The sequence below is a fragment of the Choloepus didactylus genome, chromosome 8, assembly GCF_015220235.1.
Source record: "Choloepus didactylus isolate mChoDid1 chromosome 8, mChoDid1.pri, whole genome shotgun sequence".
In the NCBI taxonomy this organism is placed as follows: domain Eukaryota; kingdom Metazoa; phylum Chordata; class Mammalia; order Pilosa; family Megalonychidae; genus Choloepus; species Choloepus didactylus.
The window spans coordinates 12,879,560-12,895,769 of NC_051314.1; the positions used below are offsets into that span (position 1 = coordinate 12,879,560).

Below are 16,210 nucleotides of genomic sequence, written 5' to 3' on the forward strand. Positions count from 1 at the left end.
TACCCCAAGTGCAACTAAGAGTGACATTTTTTGAGGAACTGCAGCCTAGAGAGGAACATCCTGGGAGAAAGCCATTTTGAAACCAGAACTTTGGAGCAGACGCTGGCCATGTGCCTTCCCAGCTAACAGAGGTTTTCTGGACACCACTGGCCATCCTCCAGCGAAGGTACCTGATTGCTAATGTGTTACCTGCACACTTTATGGCCTTAAGACTGTGACTGTGTAACCAAATAAACCCCCTTTTATAAAAGCCAATCCATTTCTGGTGTTTTGCATTCCAGCAGCATTAGCAAACTAGAACAGGGTACACTGCCACACTGAAAAGCTTAACAAAGATGAGGTATATGATTTTTTTTTTATTAAATTCAGTTTTACTGAAATACATTCACACACCATACAATCATCCATGATATACAATCCACTGTCCACAGTATGATAACATAGTTACGCGTTCATCACCACTATCTATCTCTGAACATTTTCCTTACATCAGAAAGAACCAGAACAAGAATAAAAAATAAAAGTGATAAAAGATCACCCAAATCATCCCCCCATCCCACCCCATTTGTCCTTTAGTTTTTATCCCCATTCCTCCACTCATCCATACAATAGATAAAGGGGGTGTGATCCACAAGGTCTTCACAATCACACTGTCACCCCCTGTAATCTACATTATTATATAATTGTCTTCAGGAGTCCAGACTGCTGGGTTGGAGTTTGGTAGTTTCAGGTATTTACTTCTAGCTATTCCAACAGAGGTATATGATTTTTTTTTTTTTGCATTTTTTATTGTGAACTTTAATATATATGAATAGCAGTGATAACTTTCAAAGTACGATTTAACAAGAAGAGAGCAAATTTCAAAGAATGTCATGGGTCACAGTTCCACAACTTCAGCTATTTCTATTATTGTAAAATATACATACAGAAAGGTGTTAACTTTTGATGTATAGCTCAATAAGTTATATATGTAATTTCAAAAACTTCTACAGGTTACAGTTACACGGTTTCATTTCTTTCCTTGTTATGCAATATAGGGTATATACAGAAAGGTGAAGACTTTCAAAAGCACAATTCAACGAGTAGCTATAGAGCAAATTTCAAAGGATGTTATAGGTTACGGTTCTGCGATGTCATTTACCTCCTTCCAGCTATTCCAACACTCCAGCATCTAAAAAATATATATATATATTTATACAAAATTTCAGTATTCATAGACCTCTGTCAAATTGTGCTTGTGAGGTAATGATTTATAGAAATACAGAGGAACTTGTTAAATGACACCATGGGGACACTACAGGACAAATCACTCAGTTTCTTCAACACATAAATTGCAAGGCAGGAAGGGGGTAAGAGAATCTATATATTAAATGAACGTAAAAGACATTATCAACGAATTTAATGTGTGGACTTTATCTAGATCCTAATTCAAGCAACAAATTGTAAAACAAATACACTCACCCACCCTATTTATTACATTTATGAGAGAATTGGAAATTTGAATAGTGATTGCATATTTGATATAATAAGGAAGAAATGTTAAAAAATTTTAAGGTATGATAACTTTGGGATTATGTTAAAAAGAAAGAACCTTGTCTTCTAGAGATAAAAACTGAAATAGTTACAGGTAAAGCAATATGATCTTGGATTTGTCTCAAAACAATACAGAGGTGGCGTGTATTAAGGGAGAGGATGAATGGGGGTTTGGATGAAAGAAGACTGGTCATAAATTGATAATTATTGAAGCTGGATGATGGGTACATGGGCACTCATTTTACTACTCTATCTACTTATGTATCTATCTGAAAATCACTATAATAAAAAGGTTGTTTTTGTTTTTTTTAAAGATGGGGTAAGCACAGAGAAAAATGAAGGAAATAAGTATGCACTCTGGAGCAATCTAAGGCAAAGAGTTAAAGACAGCATGGTATAGTAGAAAGAGTGCTAGATCCAGTTCTAGTCTTAGTTCTACTGTCTATGTGATCTTGACAGGCTATGTAATTCCTCTGTAATTTCTTCATCCGTGAAACAAAAGAGTTATATTAGGTAGTGGCTTTCTAATTATTTTGACCAAGAGCCATAGTAAGAAATATATTTTACACGGTGACCTAGTATACACAGACCTGTATATATATAAAATGTTATAATTTTTTTAAAATACTACCCTTTCAATGACTAATGTAGTGATCTTTTTTCATCTTCTATTTCCCTTTAAAAAAAAAAAAGGTTTGTCTTAATGCACTAAAAATGATTTTATGACTGTAGTGGTTTGAATGGTGGCCCCCAAAAGATATGTCCACAGCCTCATCTTTGGAACCTGTGAATATGACCTTATTGTGAAAAAAGTCTTTGCAGGAGTAGTTAAGGATCTTGAGATAAGGAGATAATATTGGATTATCTGGGTGGGACCTAAATTCAATGCAAGTATCCTTATGAGAGAAAGGCTGAGGGAGATTTGAGGCAGACAGAAGAGGAACAGGCAATGTGACCAGAGAGGCAGAGATTAGAATGATGAGGCAACAAGCCAAGGAACACCTATAACCATCAGAAGCTGAAAGAGGCAAAGAATGGATTATTTTCCAGAGCTTTCAGAGGGAGTACTGCCCTACTGACAACTTGATTTTGGACTCTTGGTCTCCAGAACTGCGATAGAGTAAGTTTCTGTTGTTTTAAGCTGCCAAATTTGTAGTAATTTGTAACAGCAGCCTCAGGAAACTAACACAATGACCCACTAAGATTACAACCTGCAGTATGAAAAACACTGCACTAAAAGTCTCTCTCTCTATATTGAGGTCAGTTCTAGTTCATGAGAACAGTGGCCTCAATAACGTTTAACAGTGTAAAGCGATCCTGAGACCAAAACATCTGAGAAACACTGGTTTAACATGATGAGATCAAAACTTTTTATTTTTCCCTAAAATAATCTACTTTGGCAGGACAATTTCCCCCTACCCAAACATCCAATTCCCTATTTCTTTCTTGCAAACACTGACAGTGGTGATCTTCCTGAAAGCATACAGCCTTTGGCCCACTTAAATTTTTAGTTATGTGACATTTGTATTGAAAGTAAAGAGAAGGCACAGGGAAGAGATGATAGTAGTTTTCCATGTACAGGAATGTGTTGGTAGAATGACTTGGATAGAAGTATGAAGAAAAGGATTAAAATGAGAAGTTTATAATGGCTATAGAGAGGAGGCTAAGCTCACCTGTTATTATGCCTGGGAGTCACTGCCAGAGAGCCTCTTTTGTTGCTCAAATGTAGACTTTCTCTCTCTAAGCCCAACTCTGCAAATAAATGTCACCCTCCCCCTGACATGGGACAGGACCCCAAAGATGAACGAGCTTTCCTAGCTACATGGGATCCAGTGTGCCAGTTTGAATGTATTATGTCTCCTAAAATGCCATTATCTTTGATGTAATCTTGTGTAGGCAGATATATCAGTGTTAATTAGATTGTAATTCTTTGAGTGTTTTCATGGAGATGTGATGCACCCCACTGTGGCTGATGACTCTGATTGGATAGTTTCCATGGAAGTGTGGCCCCACCCATTCAGCATGGGCCTTGATTAGTTTACTAGAGCACTATACAAGCCCAGACAGGAGCGAGCTTGCTACAGCCAAGAGGGACACTGAAAAATGCACAGAAACTGAGAGAGTAGCTGTAGATGAGAGACAGTTTGAAGACAGCCGTTGAAAACAGACTCTTTGCTCTGGAGAAGCTAAGAGAGGACAAACATCCCAAGAGCAAGTTAAGAGTGACATTTTTGAGGAACTGCAGCCTACAGAGGAATGTCCTGGGAGAAAGCCATTTTGAAACCAGAACTTGGAGCAGATGCCAGCCACATGCCTTCCCAGCTAACAGAGGTTTCCAGACACCACTCGCCATACTCCAGTGAAGGTACCGGACTGTTGATGACTTACCTTGAACACTTTATGGCCTTAAGACTGTAACTTTGTAACCAAATAAATCCCCTTTATAAAAGCTGATCCATTTCTGGTGTTTTGCATTCTGGCAGCATTAGCAAACTAGAACACATGGATTCCAGGAATGAGCCTGACCCTGGCACAGAGGGATTGAGAATGCCTTTTTGACCAAAAGGGGGAAAAGAAAGGCAACAAAATAAGGTTTTAGTGGCTAAGAGAATTCAAATAGAGTCAGGAGGTTGTCCTGGAGGTTACTCCTATGCAAGCCTCACCTAGATATGCCAAATGACCACAATTTGATATGCCCAAGTGAACAGTAGTCCTGAAAACCTTAAAGAGTGCCCAGATCCCTATGAGACTCTAAAAGGTTTCACTCACTAAGTTTATTCATCTGAAACTTAGATCCTTCAGAGTGCTCCTATGCCAGCTAAGTCCCAAAACCCAGAGGCAATAGCCTCTTCAAGAACATCAACTAGATGTGTCCCCTTTGCTCATAAAGTTGACACCCCTTTTCAACAAGAACAGGTAAGGGTGGTCACTGCCTAGACATCCCTGAAGATCAGGAAAGTGATTGAACTAGAGGAAGGGGTAGCAACAGACAAGGTAGAATTTATCAAAGGATTGTGAATACTGAATTTTTATATAATTTTTTCTTAGTTGCTAGAGTATTAGAATAATTAGAAGGAAAGAATTGAAATGACGGAACTGTAACCCATAGCATCTTTGAAATTTCCTCTACAGCTACTTGTTAAATGGTAATTTGAAAGCTATACCTTTTTGTATATACATTGTATTTCACAAGAAGGAAATAACTGAAATTAGGGTACTATATCTCTTAATAGGTTTGGAAATTTCCTATATATCTACTTGTTAAATTGTACTTTGAAAGATATTACCTTTTTGTATATATGTTATATTTCATAATAAGGAAATAACTGAAACTGTGGAATTGTAACCTATAATATTCTTTGAAATTGGCTCTTTAACTACTTGTTAAATTGCACTTAGAAAGTTGTCACTTTTATGTATATACGTTATATTCTACAATTTAAAAAAAATGAAAAGAAAAAAAATGAGTTTAGCAGAACCACCCCAGATGTTTTCACCTACAGGCAAACTCTTGTCCTAATAAAACTCACAAAACTTAGGATGCAGATCTATTTTTTCTTACTGGAACAAAAAACAGAGTCATGGTATATTCAGTGCTTTCAAATCACAGGTGGTCAATACTGATGGTAACGGTCATGAAGCTAACAGCTAACTTTTATTCCATTATTATATTCCACAAAATATTCTAAATATTCTACATGTATTAACTTTTTTAACCCTCGTAACTGTGGAAATAAGTACTATTTTTAATTTTTAAATAATGTTTGAACTGGTAACATATTCACATGGATCAAAATGTATTACAGAGAAACAAAAGGGGTTTATTGGGAAAGGCCTTCTTCTCACACCTGCCCCCAAGCTACCCTGTTTCTTTCCCTCAAGGCAGTCACTATTATCATTTTTTAAATCCATATGAAAGTACATCTATTAATTAATATCCCCTTCTAAATAGTATCATTCTATGTTTGACATACATACTATTACAATATTTCCCATTTTACAGATGAGAAAAAGATGCACAGAAAGGTTAAGTAACTTGTCCAAAATCAAGAGCACTAAGTGATGGAAATAGGATTTGAACAATTTATTTCTAGAGTCCATAACCACTATACATGGTCTCCACTACCATTTCAATGGCAGAATAGAATGTAAAAAGTTAAGCAATTCTCTCTCTCTCTTTTTAATGCTCAGATGAAATAATACTGCATACCCAAATCTTCTATTTTGGACCACTTCCGAGCAGAGGAAGCTTAACTCTAACAAATGTAAAGCCAGCAAATAATATTTTAATATGACAGCTAAACTGAGATGTTTATTTTTAGTAAATTAAAAAATAAAGTCTAGATAGCTTTTTACCTACATTTAAGTCAACACGATCTTTTGCTCAAGATCATTTAATTAGTAGCAAAGCATGTATGTCAAGTCCTATCTCTCAAACATTCAATTCATTCTCAAAGCCACTTCCTTGACTTAGCCCTCCTCAATTCACCAGGACTACTGTGACAGTCTCCAAACTGGTCTGCCTGTCTTATGTCTTGTCTCTCTTAGTCAATTCATCCTCCACAGGCTACACTATTTCCATAGTGATCCCTCTAGTCCCTTTCCTAAAACTCTTAAGAATTGTCAACAAAAACAGTTTCAAATTCTAGGATCTTTCCAATCTCCTACACTAACACTATATGTTTTAAATTTTCTTTATTTCTAAATACGCTTCAAACTCTTTAGCTTAGCATCCTTGGCCCCTGCTCACTCCTCTAGCCTAATTCTCAAAAAGGCATTATTACAGCCTCACTAAACTACCTGAAGAGCTCTTGCTAATCATTCTGTGATAACCACAGCCGCAACTGAATGCACCGAACTGAAGCAGTTTCTCTTGGTCTACTATGGCCATTGCTGGGTTCTTTGTCTACCCAACTTCTCAAAAATCAGCTCAAACATCACTTATCGAGGACACCTCCTCACTCCTACTGCTCCTGATGCAGATGCCCCTCCTGTGCTAACTTCTAGTTTAACACCTACTACACTGCATATAATTGCTAACTAATTCTCCAGTCTACTATAAACTTTTGGAAAACAGGGATCATCTTCTATTTGATTTTATTTTCCCAATGACTGGATTTGAGATGTATTTTGAAGGCAAAGCCAAAGAGATTGGTTCTTTGATTGTATGTGGGGAGTAAAGAAAAAAGAGGAATTAAGGATAATTCCCAGGTTTTTACTGTTTTTGGTCCAAAAAATGGGTAGATAGTGGTACTGTTAAATAAAGTAGGGAAGACTGAGATACCTTTTGGTCATTCCAATGGAGATGTCAAAGAGGCAGTCTTAAGTTCAAGGGAAAAAGGTGATAGGCTAGAGATACAAATTAAAGTGTCACAGGCACACAGATGGTATTTAACGCTCTGTGACTGGATATTATCTAGGGAGATTGCAGAGATAAAGTCCAGGTACTAGTAACATTTTAGGGTGAGGAGGTAAAGCTAGCACAGAAGACAGGAAGAGGAATAGAAAACTGTATCTAGGAAGTTAAAAGAAACAAAAATGTTTTAAGAAGGGGGAAGTGCTTAATTGTGTCAAGTGTTGTTAAACATGAGGCCAAAAGGACAACCACTGGATTTGGCAACACAGAAGTCATTGAAGACCATGACAAGAACAACTTTAGTAGAGAATACAAAACAGAAGCCTTATTGGATTGTGCAGAGGAAAGAGTTTGCAGATGTAAGGAAGCATAGAAACTAAGTAGAGACAAGAGGTCTGAGAAGTTCTGTTTTGAACGGGAAAAGGAAAAGGGCATAGCAGCTGAAAAATGAGAGGGATCAAGGGAGGGGAATAATTGCGGAAGTCAGTCTTTGTGTTCCACTTTTACACTCTACTGAAATAGTTTTTTTCCAATTATATGAGTTCTTGGGAGCAGAATTTTCTATCTTCTAGCTCCTCTCTGTATCATAGGTTCTTAATACATGTTTGTGGAATGCGTAGTCCCTAAGACTCTTAAGTCCTAGTTTAAGAAATGTGGTGGAGTAGAAGAGCGGAATTTGGAATCAGACAGTCAATCAGACAGGCAGACAAATTATTTTGTCTTTCAGAATCTGTTTCCTTATAGGCTTAAAATATTTATTTTGTTGGAATGCTATGATAAACGAGAAACTGCATGTAAATTGCTCAGTAGAGTGTCTGATCCAAAGAGGGTGCTCAAACAACGTTCAATATTATTATTATTTTCATGGCTAGCAAAAGTAATCAGTGTTCACACATATATACATGTAAGCACATATACTGGAGAGAATGGAAATTAACTGAATTTTAGGAATTCCACAATAACCTTGTTGACAACTGGTATGTTCTTGTGGATTGAACTGTGTCTCCTCCAAAAGATATGTTGAAGTCCTTATCCCCAGTATAGGTCAGAATGTGACCTTCTTTGGAGAAAGAGTCATTACAGATGGAATTAGTCAAGTTAAAATGATGTCATACTGGAGTAGGATGGACCCTTAATCCAGTATGACTGGTGTCCCTATAAGACAAGAAAATTTGGACAAAGACAGAGAGGCAAACACCATGGACTGCTGGCAAGCCACTGCCAGAAGTCAGGAGAGAGGCAAGAACAGATTCTTTCATACATATTTTAGAGGAAACATACCTACTGTATGATTCCACTTGTATACATCCCTAGAAAATGAAAACTAACCTACAGTAACAGAAAGCAGATTGGTGCTTGCTTGGGGATGAGATGGGAGAGTGGGGCAGAAGCGAGGAATTACAAAGGGGCAGGAGGAAGCTGGAGTGGGAAGTGTGGGGTGATGACAACGTGTACTATCTTTATTGTGGTGAGGCTTCCATGGGTGCATACATGTCAAAACAAACACTTTAAATATGTGCAGTTTATTTTATGTCAATTATACCTCATTAAAGTCATTCAAAATATTAAACGTTAAACTCATATCCCATAAGGCCGTACATGATTTTGCATCCATCTACCCCATTTCATCTCCTACCATTCTTATCTTCACTCAGTATGCTTGAGCGACACTGTTCTTTCTGAACCTCCAACAAATGACTTATATCCTGCCCAAGTGCCTTTGCATTTGCTGTTGCTTAGGACAATTCTCTCAGATCAGTGTGTCTGATAGAACTTCGTGTGACGACAGAAATGTTCTATATGTATGTTGTACAATATGATACAACTAGCCATATGTGGCCATTGAGACCTTGAAATGTGACTAATGTGACTGAGGACCTAAACATATTAATTCAATTTAATTTAAATAGTCATATATGGGTAGCGGCTACTGTACTGGATTATTACATGGCCGACTCTTAGTCATTTAGGTCTCAGCTCTAATGTCACCTCCTCAGAGAGGCCTTCTGAAACCAATCTAAAGTAGTCCTCTGCCCCATCACATTACTTCCTCATATCACATCATTTCAAACTATTTTATCTATTTGTTTTCCTCTGTTAACAAAGTACACCTGTTTACTTAATCTGTTTACTTGTTTTCCTCTATATACACAATGAAAATTTGCACCTTATTTCTTTTGTTCAATACTTTCATCACCAGTGTCTTAAACTGTGCTTGGCACAAAGTAGGCATTCAGTAATTATATACTGAATGCATAAGTGCACAATTGTTAAAATCTTTAACTACCTGTTGTACAGTGGTAAACTTCAGGTGGATGAAGATACCATCATCTCAAATGACTCACACAGACATGCAGAAAGCTTACATACTAGGCTTCCTCCAGGAAACTTTCCCTGATACCTCAATTCTGGGTGCCAGACTAATTGCTCAGTATCCAGGTCTTCCCCCGTAATCATACCCCTTACTATAAATTCATTACTTGTTTTTATCTCCTGTTGAACTGTAAGTCTCTTAACTGAAATATACAAACGTTAACTGCCTGAATACTTTTCCCCCATAATCCAATAATATTCACATTTTTCCAAGTCAAAACATGGATTAACTGGGAAGTAAGCAATCAAGGCCCAGTTACCTAGAGGTCATATGATGCAAGTGGCATGCTGGGACCATTAGTAACAGGTCTCATTGTTTTCTGAGGCACTGTCTGACACTTTCAGGGAAATATCAGGGAAGTAGTTCAGAGTCTGGTATAACTCTGGACTAGCTCCATCAGAAGGTCCAGTCCCTTCCTCAAACCCAGAATGACACCATAATGCAGCACTGACATAAGCTTGTAACTCTGCTTGCCACATAATCAGTATCCTTACATCTCCTAGCAGCAGCCCAAGGTAGTAACATTGCCATCAATGTAAAAATACATAGTTGCAGTTACTGTCTACCAACACTACCAGCACAGCCTGAGCTGAGATGAAACCATAGGCCTCGCTACCCAGTGCACCTCTTTTCAATGATCTGTTAAAACATGGTAGATTATTATGAAGTTCTAGGAGTGCAGAAATATGCTTCACCTGAGGACATTAAAAAGGCTTATCGTAAAGTGGCCCTTAAGTGGCACCCTGATAAAAATCCAGAAAATAAAGAAGAAGCAGAGAGAAGATTCAAAGTAGCTGAGGCATATGATGTGTTATCAAATGATGAAAAACAGGATCTTTATGATAAATACGGCAAAGACGGATTAAAGGGTGGAGATGGAAGACATTTTGATGATCCTTTTGAGTATGGCTTCATGTTCCGTAAGCCAGATGAGGTCTTTAAAGAAATTTTTGGTGAAAGGGACCCATTTTCATTTGACTTTGTTGAAGACTCACTTGAGGACCTTTTAAATAGTCCAAGATGTCCCTATGGAAACAGAAGCAGAGGTGCAGGATCGTCTTTCTCTACATTCAGTGACTATCCACCTTTTGAGAACAGATTTTCTTCATATGATACAGCATATACTTCATATGGTTCACTGGGGCAGGAGGGCCTTAGTCCATTCTGTTCCATGGCATTTGACAATACTGGGATGGGAAGACACATATCCGTCACAACTTCAGGTAAAATAGTTAATGACAGAGATATCAATATAAAGAGAATTATTGAGAAAAACCAAGAAAGAGAAGAAGCTGAAGATGATGGCAAGTTGAAATACTTCCTGATAAATGGTCTGGCAGATGAAGAGGGCTTTGCAGAAGAATGCAGGTGGAGACGGCAATCATTCAACAATCATTCCCCAAATTCATGTAGCCCCAAACATGTGTCTCCTTTGCTCAATCATGAGCAAAGTATACCTTGGGTCAATGATGAACAAGGTATACCCTGGGTCACCAGCGAGTGGGATCCCTCCATTTTCTCAGCAGGATTCAAAGAAGGTGGTAAGAAAAAAAAAAAGCACAAAGAGGTACATAAGAAGAAGTCAACCAAAAGGAATCGCTAAATTGACTCTTCAGACACATTATGTTCATGTAACATTTGAACAAGACTCTGTGTGTTTTGGTTAATCAAAGAGTATTGTAGATAACATTTGTTTAATACTATACTAAGATTATTTTTTAATGTTTTTAGCAGGATTGTGGACATTTGGATAGTGGTTGTTTAGATTAGGTATGTCAGAGAAAAGATTAGTTTGTGGTGATGGCGATGTTAAGAATTTGGAAAACACAAAGATTTTTTTTTTACTTCCTATTTTGTGTTTAAACTAAATGCTTGCAGATTATAGAATTTTTCTTTGGTAGCGTTCACAGTCTATTTCATTTATTTTATAATTAAACCACCACACCAACATCTGAAGTATTGAGAGCATTAGGAGGTAAAAATGTATGAAGGTTCACAGGTTCAGACTATATAATTATTTTTCCAATGGAGGCAGATCATTCAATATGTAAGTTAAAGACAGTATAAATTTAAAACTGAAATATAAAGTATTTTCTTTTAAGTTAAAAATAGCCAGCTATAACTGTGATTCTTCAGAGCAATATGGCTAATATCATAGGTGGTAGGTTATCAGTGAATCACTCCAGATAGGAAACTTTCTATTTTTATTTTGAGTAGGCACACAGGAGCCATACTCTAAAGCACCGTTAGCCATTATAATTTAAGGGTCATGCTGGAAGAAAAATAGATGAGTTACATATATATCAAATATTGAGCAAGTGGTTTCAGCTAAGTGTTTGCATATGCTTGTTTACCATAAACTGATTTTAGTTTCAACACAATTACTTCTTACCTTCCTGTAATAATTTCATTTTCAAAATATATTGCTTCTCAACCTTTTATTTTTATTAATTGATTCATTCAACAAATAGTTTTTGAGTACCTGCTGTTTGCCAGGCAGTGTTCTAGGTGCTTTGGATACAGTTAGTGAAAAAATCAGCAAAAACCTTAACCCTCACAGAGCTTACAAACTGGACACAGATACAATAAACATGTATATTAAGCAGCATATAGTCTGATGCTAAGTAAAAAATAAAGCAGGGTAAAAGCAGGGGTTTGAAATTTTAGCTAAAATAGCCAGGGAAAATGATGGTTACATTTGAGAAAAGATCTAAAAGAAGTGAAGGAGTTAACCATATGGGTTTCTGGGGAAGAGCATTCCAGGCAGAGAGAACAGCAAGTACAATGTCCCTATGGCAGGCTATGAAAGGTGTGACTGAGGAACACTGAGGAGACCAGTATGGCAGATTAAGAGGACAAGTAGATGTAACCAGAGAGGTAACAGGAGGTCAGATTATGCAGAGATTGCTAGATCACAGTATAGATTTTGGCTGTTACTGTAAGTGAGGTAGGAAGTCACTGGAGGTTTTTTTTTTTTTTTTTAATTAAATTCAGTTTTATTGAAATACATTCACACACCATACAATCATCCCTGATATACAATCCACTGTCCACAGTATGATAACATAGTTATGCGTTCATCACCACAGTCTATCTCTGAACATTTTCCTTACATCAGAAAGAACCAGAACAAGAATAAAAAATAAAAGTGAAAAAAAACACCCAAATCATCCCCCTATCCCACCCCATTTGTCCTTTAGTTTTTATCTACATTCCTCCACTCATCCATACACTAGATAAAGGGGGTGTGATCCACAAGGTCTTCACAATCACACTGTCACCCCTTGTAATCTACATTATTATATAATTGTCTTCAGGAGTCCAGACTGCTGGGTTGGAGTTTGGTAGTTTCAGGTATTTATTTCTAGCTATTCCAATACATTAAAGCCTAAGAGGTGTTATCTATATAGTGCATAACAATGTCCACCAGAGTGACCTCTCGACTCCATTTGGAATCTCTCAGCCACTGAAACTATTTCGTTTCATTTTGCATCCCCCTTTTGGTCAAGAAGATACTCTCAGTCCCACGATACCGGGTCCACATTCATCCCCGGAAGTCATACTCTGTGTTGCCAGGGAGATTTACAACCCTGGGAGTTGGGTCCCACGTAGGGCGGAGGGCAGCGAGTTCACCCGTCGAGATGGCTCAGTTAGAAAGAGAGAGGGCCACATCTGAGCAACAAAGAGGTACTCAGGGGGAGACTCTTAGGCACCATTACATACAACTTTAGACTTTCCTTTGTGGTAATGAGCTTCATAAGGGCAAGTCCCATGCTCGAGGGCTCAGCACATCAAACTGCCAGTCCCAATGTTTGTGACAACATACGCTAGGGGATCAGAATCTTAAAGTTTAGAGATAGGCCTTACAATTCAGGGATAGAGTTAACTGCTGTAAGAGCTTACAATCTAGGGACTATTACAATTATTGTGTCCACGTTAGGCTATGTTCTAAGATTCAATTCTGAGTTTACACATTGTAGTTAGTCCATATTAGTGAGGCATCATCCCTCTCACCATGTTTTCTCCAACACTTTTACTCCTATATATATATTTTCCTACAATTTTATAGAGTCATATTCACATACCATACATTTATCCACAGTGTACAATCAGTTGTTCACGGTATCATCATAAAGTTGTACATTTATCACAATCAGCATTTGAACATACTGATTACTACAAGAAAAATTGTTTTTTTTTTTTTTTTTTTTTAGCAATAAGAAAAAATGATAAAAAGAAAAATAACATGTCATACAATACAATATACTACTAAGGACAGCAAATAACACCACTACCAAGAATCCCATATTACTCCCCTATATCCCCTTCTCATATACATTTAGCATTGGCGTATTGCCTTTGTTACATTTAATGGAGGTATATTACAATGTTACTGTTGACCACAGACTCCAGTTTGCTTTGATTATGTTTTTTTCCTGAATACCATCCCTTTTTCAAATTTCTACATGGTTGACATTCATTTGCTTTCCCACATGCAAAAACGTTTTTATATTTGTATATTTAGTAACAGTCATTGGCCACTCCAGTTTTTGCCACGTTATACAGTCCCAGTCTTTATCATCTATCTTTACCTCTGGTGTCATACATTCTCCTAACCCACCTCTTTCAGCTTTACTCAGACATCTTTGTTCAGTGTACTTACAATACTGTGCTACCATCACACAGTATTATGCTATCTATTTCTGGATCTATGCAATCAATCCTAAACATTCTGTAGTCCTTCAGCATCAAATGGCTGATCTCTGCCCTCTTTCTATCTCCTGGTCGCCTGTGTTGTCAGCTTTTAACTCCCAAAGTTTGTTCATTAATGTCTGTTCATATTAGTGAGACCATACAGAATCTGTCCTTTTGTTTCTGGCTAACTTCACTCAACATAATGTCCTCAAGGTTCATCCACATTATTACATGATCCATGTCTTTGTTCTGTCTTACAGCTGCATAACATTCCATCATGTGTATATACCACAGTTTGTTTATCCACTCGTCCTTTGATGGACATTTGGGCTGTTTCCATCTCTTGGCAATTGTGAATAATGCTGCAATAAACATTGGTTTACAAATGTCTGTTTGTGTCTTAAGTTTCAGTTCCTCTGAGTATATACCCAGCAATGGAGTAGCTGGGTCATATGGCAAATCTATATTTAGCTTCCTGAGGAACCTCCATACTGTCTTCCAGAGTGGTTGCACCATTCTACATTCCCACCAACAATGAATAAGTGTGCCTCTTTCTCCACATCCTCTCCAGCACTTGTCATTTTCTGTTTTTTGGATAATGGCCATTCTGGTAGGTGTGAGATGATATCTCATTGTGGTTTTGATTTGCATTTCCTTAATAGCCAGTGAAGTTGAACATTTTTTCATATGCTTTTGAGCAATTTGTATTTCCTCTTCAGAAAAATGTCTGTTCATGTCTTTTGCCCATTTTTTAATTGGATTGTTTGTCTTTCTGTTATTGAGATGCAGGATTCCTTTATATATTCGGGATATTAAACCCTTATCTGATATGTGGTTTCCAAATATCATCTCCCATTGTGTAGGTTGCCTTTTGACTTTTCTGACAAATTCCTTTGATGTACAAAAGTGTTTAATTTTGAGGAGATCCCATTTGTCTATTTGTTCTTTGGTTGCTCGTGCCTTGGGTGTGAGGTCTAAGAAACCACCTCCTTTCTCACAAGATCTTTAAGATATTGCCCTACATTTTCTTCTAAGAGTTTTATGGTCTTGGTGCTAATGTTTAGGTCTTTGATCCACTTTGAGTTAATTTTGGTATAAGGTGTGAGATGGACATCCTCTTTCATTCTTTTGGAAATGGATATCCAGTTCTCCAAACACCATTTATTGAACAGGCTGCTCTTTCCCAGTTGCTTCGGCTTCACTGCCTTATCAAAGATCAGTTGTCCATAGATGTGAGGGTCTACTTCTGAACACTCAATTCGATTCCATTGATCAGTATATCTGTCCTTATGCCAGTACCATGCTGTTTTGAGCACTGTAGCTTTGTAATATGCTTCAAAGTCAGGTAGTGTGAGACCTCCCACTTCACTCCTCTTTCTCAAGACTTTTTTGGCTATTCGGGGCATCTTACCCTTCCAAATAAATTTAGTTATTGGTTTTTCTATTTCTGTAAAGTAAGTTGTTGGGATTTGAATTGGTATTGCATTGAATCTCTAAATCAGTTTAGGTAAAACTGCCATCTTAACTATATTTAGTCTTCCAATCCATGAACATGGTATGTTCTTCCATTTTTTCAGGTCTTGTTCAATTTCTTTTAGCAGTTTCTTATAATTTTCTATGTAAAGGTCTTTTGTGTCCTTGGTTAAGTTTATTCCTAAATACTTGATTCTTTTGGTTACTATTGTAAATAGGATTTTCTTCTTGATTTCCTCCTCTTGTTGCACATTACTTGTGTATAGGAACACTACAGATTTTTGCGTGTTGATCTTGTAGCCTGCTACTTTGCTGTATTCATTGACTAGTTCTAGTAGCTTTGCTGTAGATTTTTCTGGATTTCCTACATATAGAATCATGTCATCTGCAAATAGTGAAAGTTTTACTTCTTCCTCTCCAATTTGGATGCCTTTTATTTCTTTTTCTTGCCTAACTGCTCTAGCTAGAACTTCCAGCACAATGTTGAATAGCAATGGTGATAGTGGGCATTCCTGTCTTGTTCCTGATCTTAGAGGAAAAGCTTTCAGTCTCTCCCCATTGAGTGTGATGTTAGCTGTGGGTTTTTCATATATTGCCTTTATCATATTGAAAAAGTTCCCTTCTATTCCTATCCTTTGAAGAGTTTTCATCAGGAAAGGATGTTGAATTTTGTCAAATGCCTTTTCTGCATCAATCGAGATGATCATGTGGTTCTTCTGCTTTGATTTATTGATGTGGTGTATTACATTAATTGATTTTCTTGTGTTGAACCAGCCTTG

General features: G+C 37.2%; 2 protein-coding genes across 4 annotated transcripts in view; one reads left to right on the plus strand and one right to left on the minus strand.

Moving 5' to 3' along the window:
- XPNPEP3 (X-prolyl aminopeptidase 3) overlaps positions 1–16,210 on the minus strand; it is a 121,587-nt gene that overhangs the window by 97,318 nt on the left and 8,059 nt on the right. The gene's annotated exons all lie outside the window — the stretch shown is intronic.
- Positions 9,913–10,866, plus strand: DNAJB7 (DnaJ heat shock protein family (Hsp40) member B7). The gene has a single exon (XM_037846663.1). The coding sequence runs from the start codon at positions 9,913–9,915 to the stop codon at positions 10,864–10,866; it is 954 nt and encodes a 317-aa protein (XP_037702591.1).

Bases quoted from the DNA above. Each gene is read 5' to 3' on its own strand.
- DNAJB7 (XM_037846663.1), top strand. From the start codon at position 9,913: ATGGTAGATTATTATGAAGTTCTAGGAGTGCAGAAATATGCTTCACCT.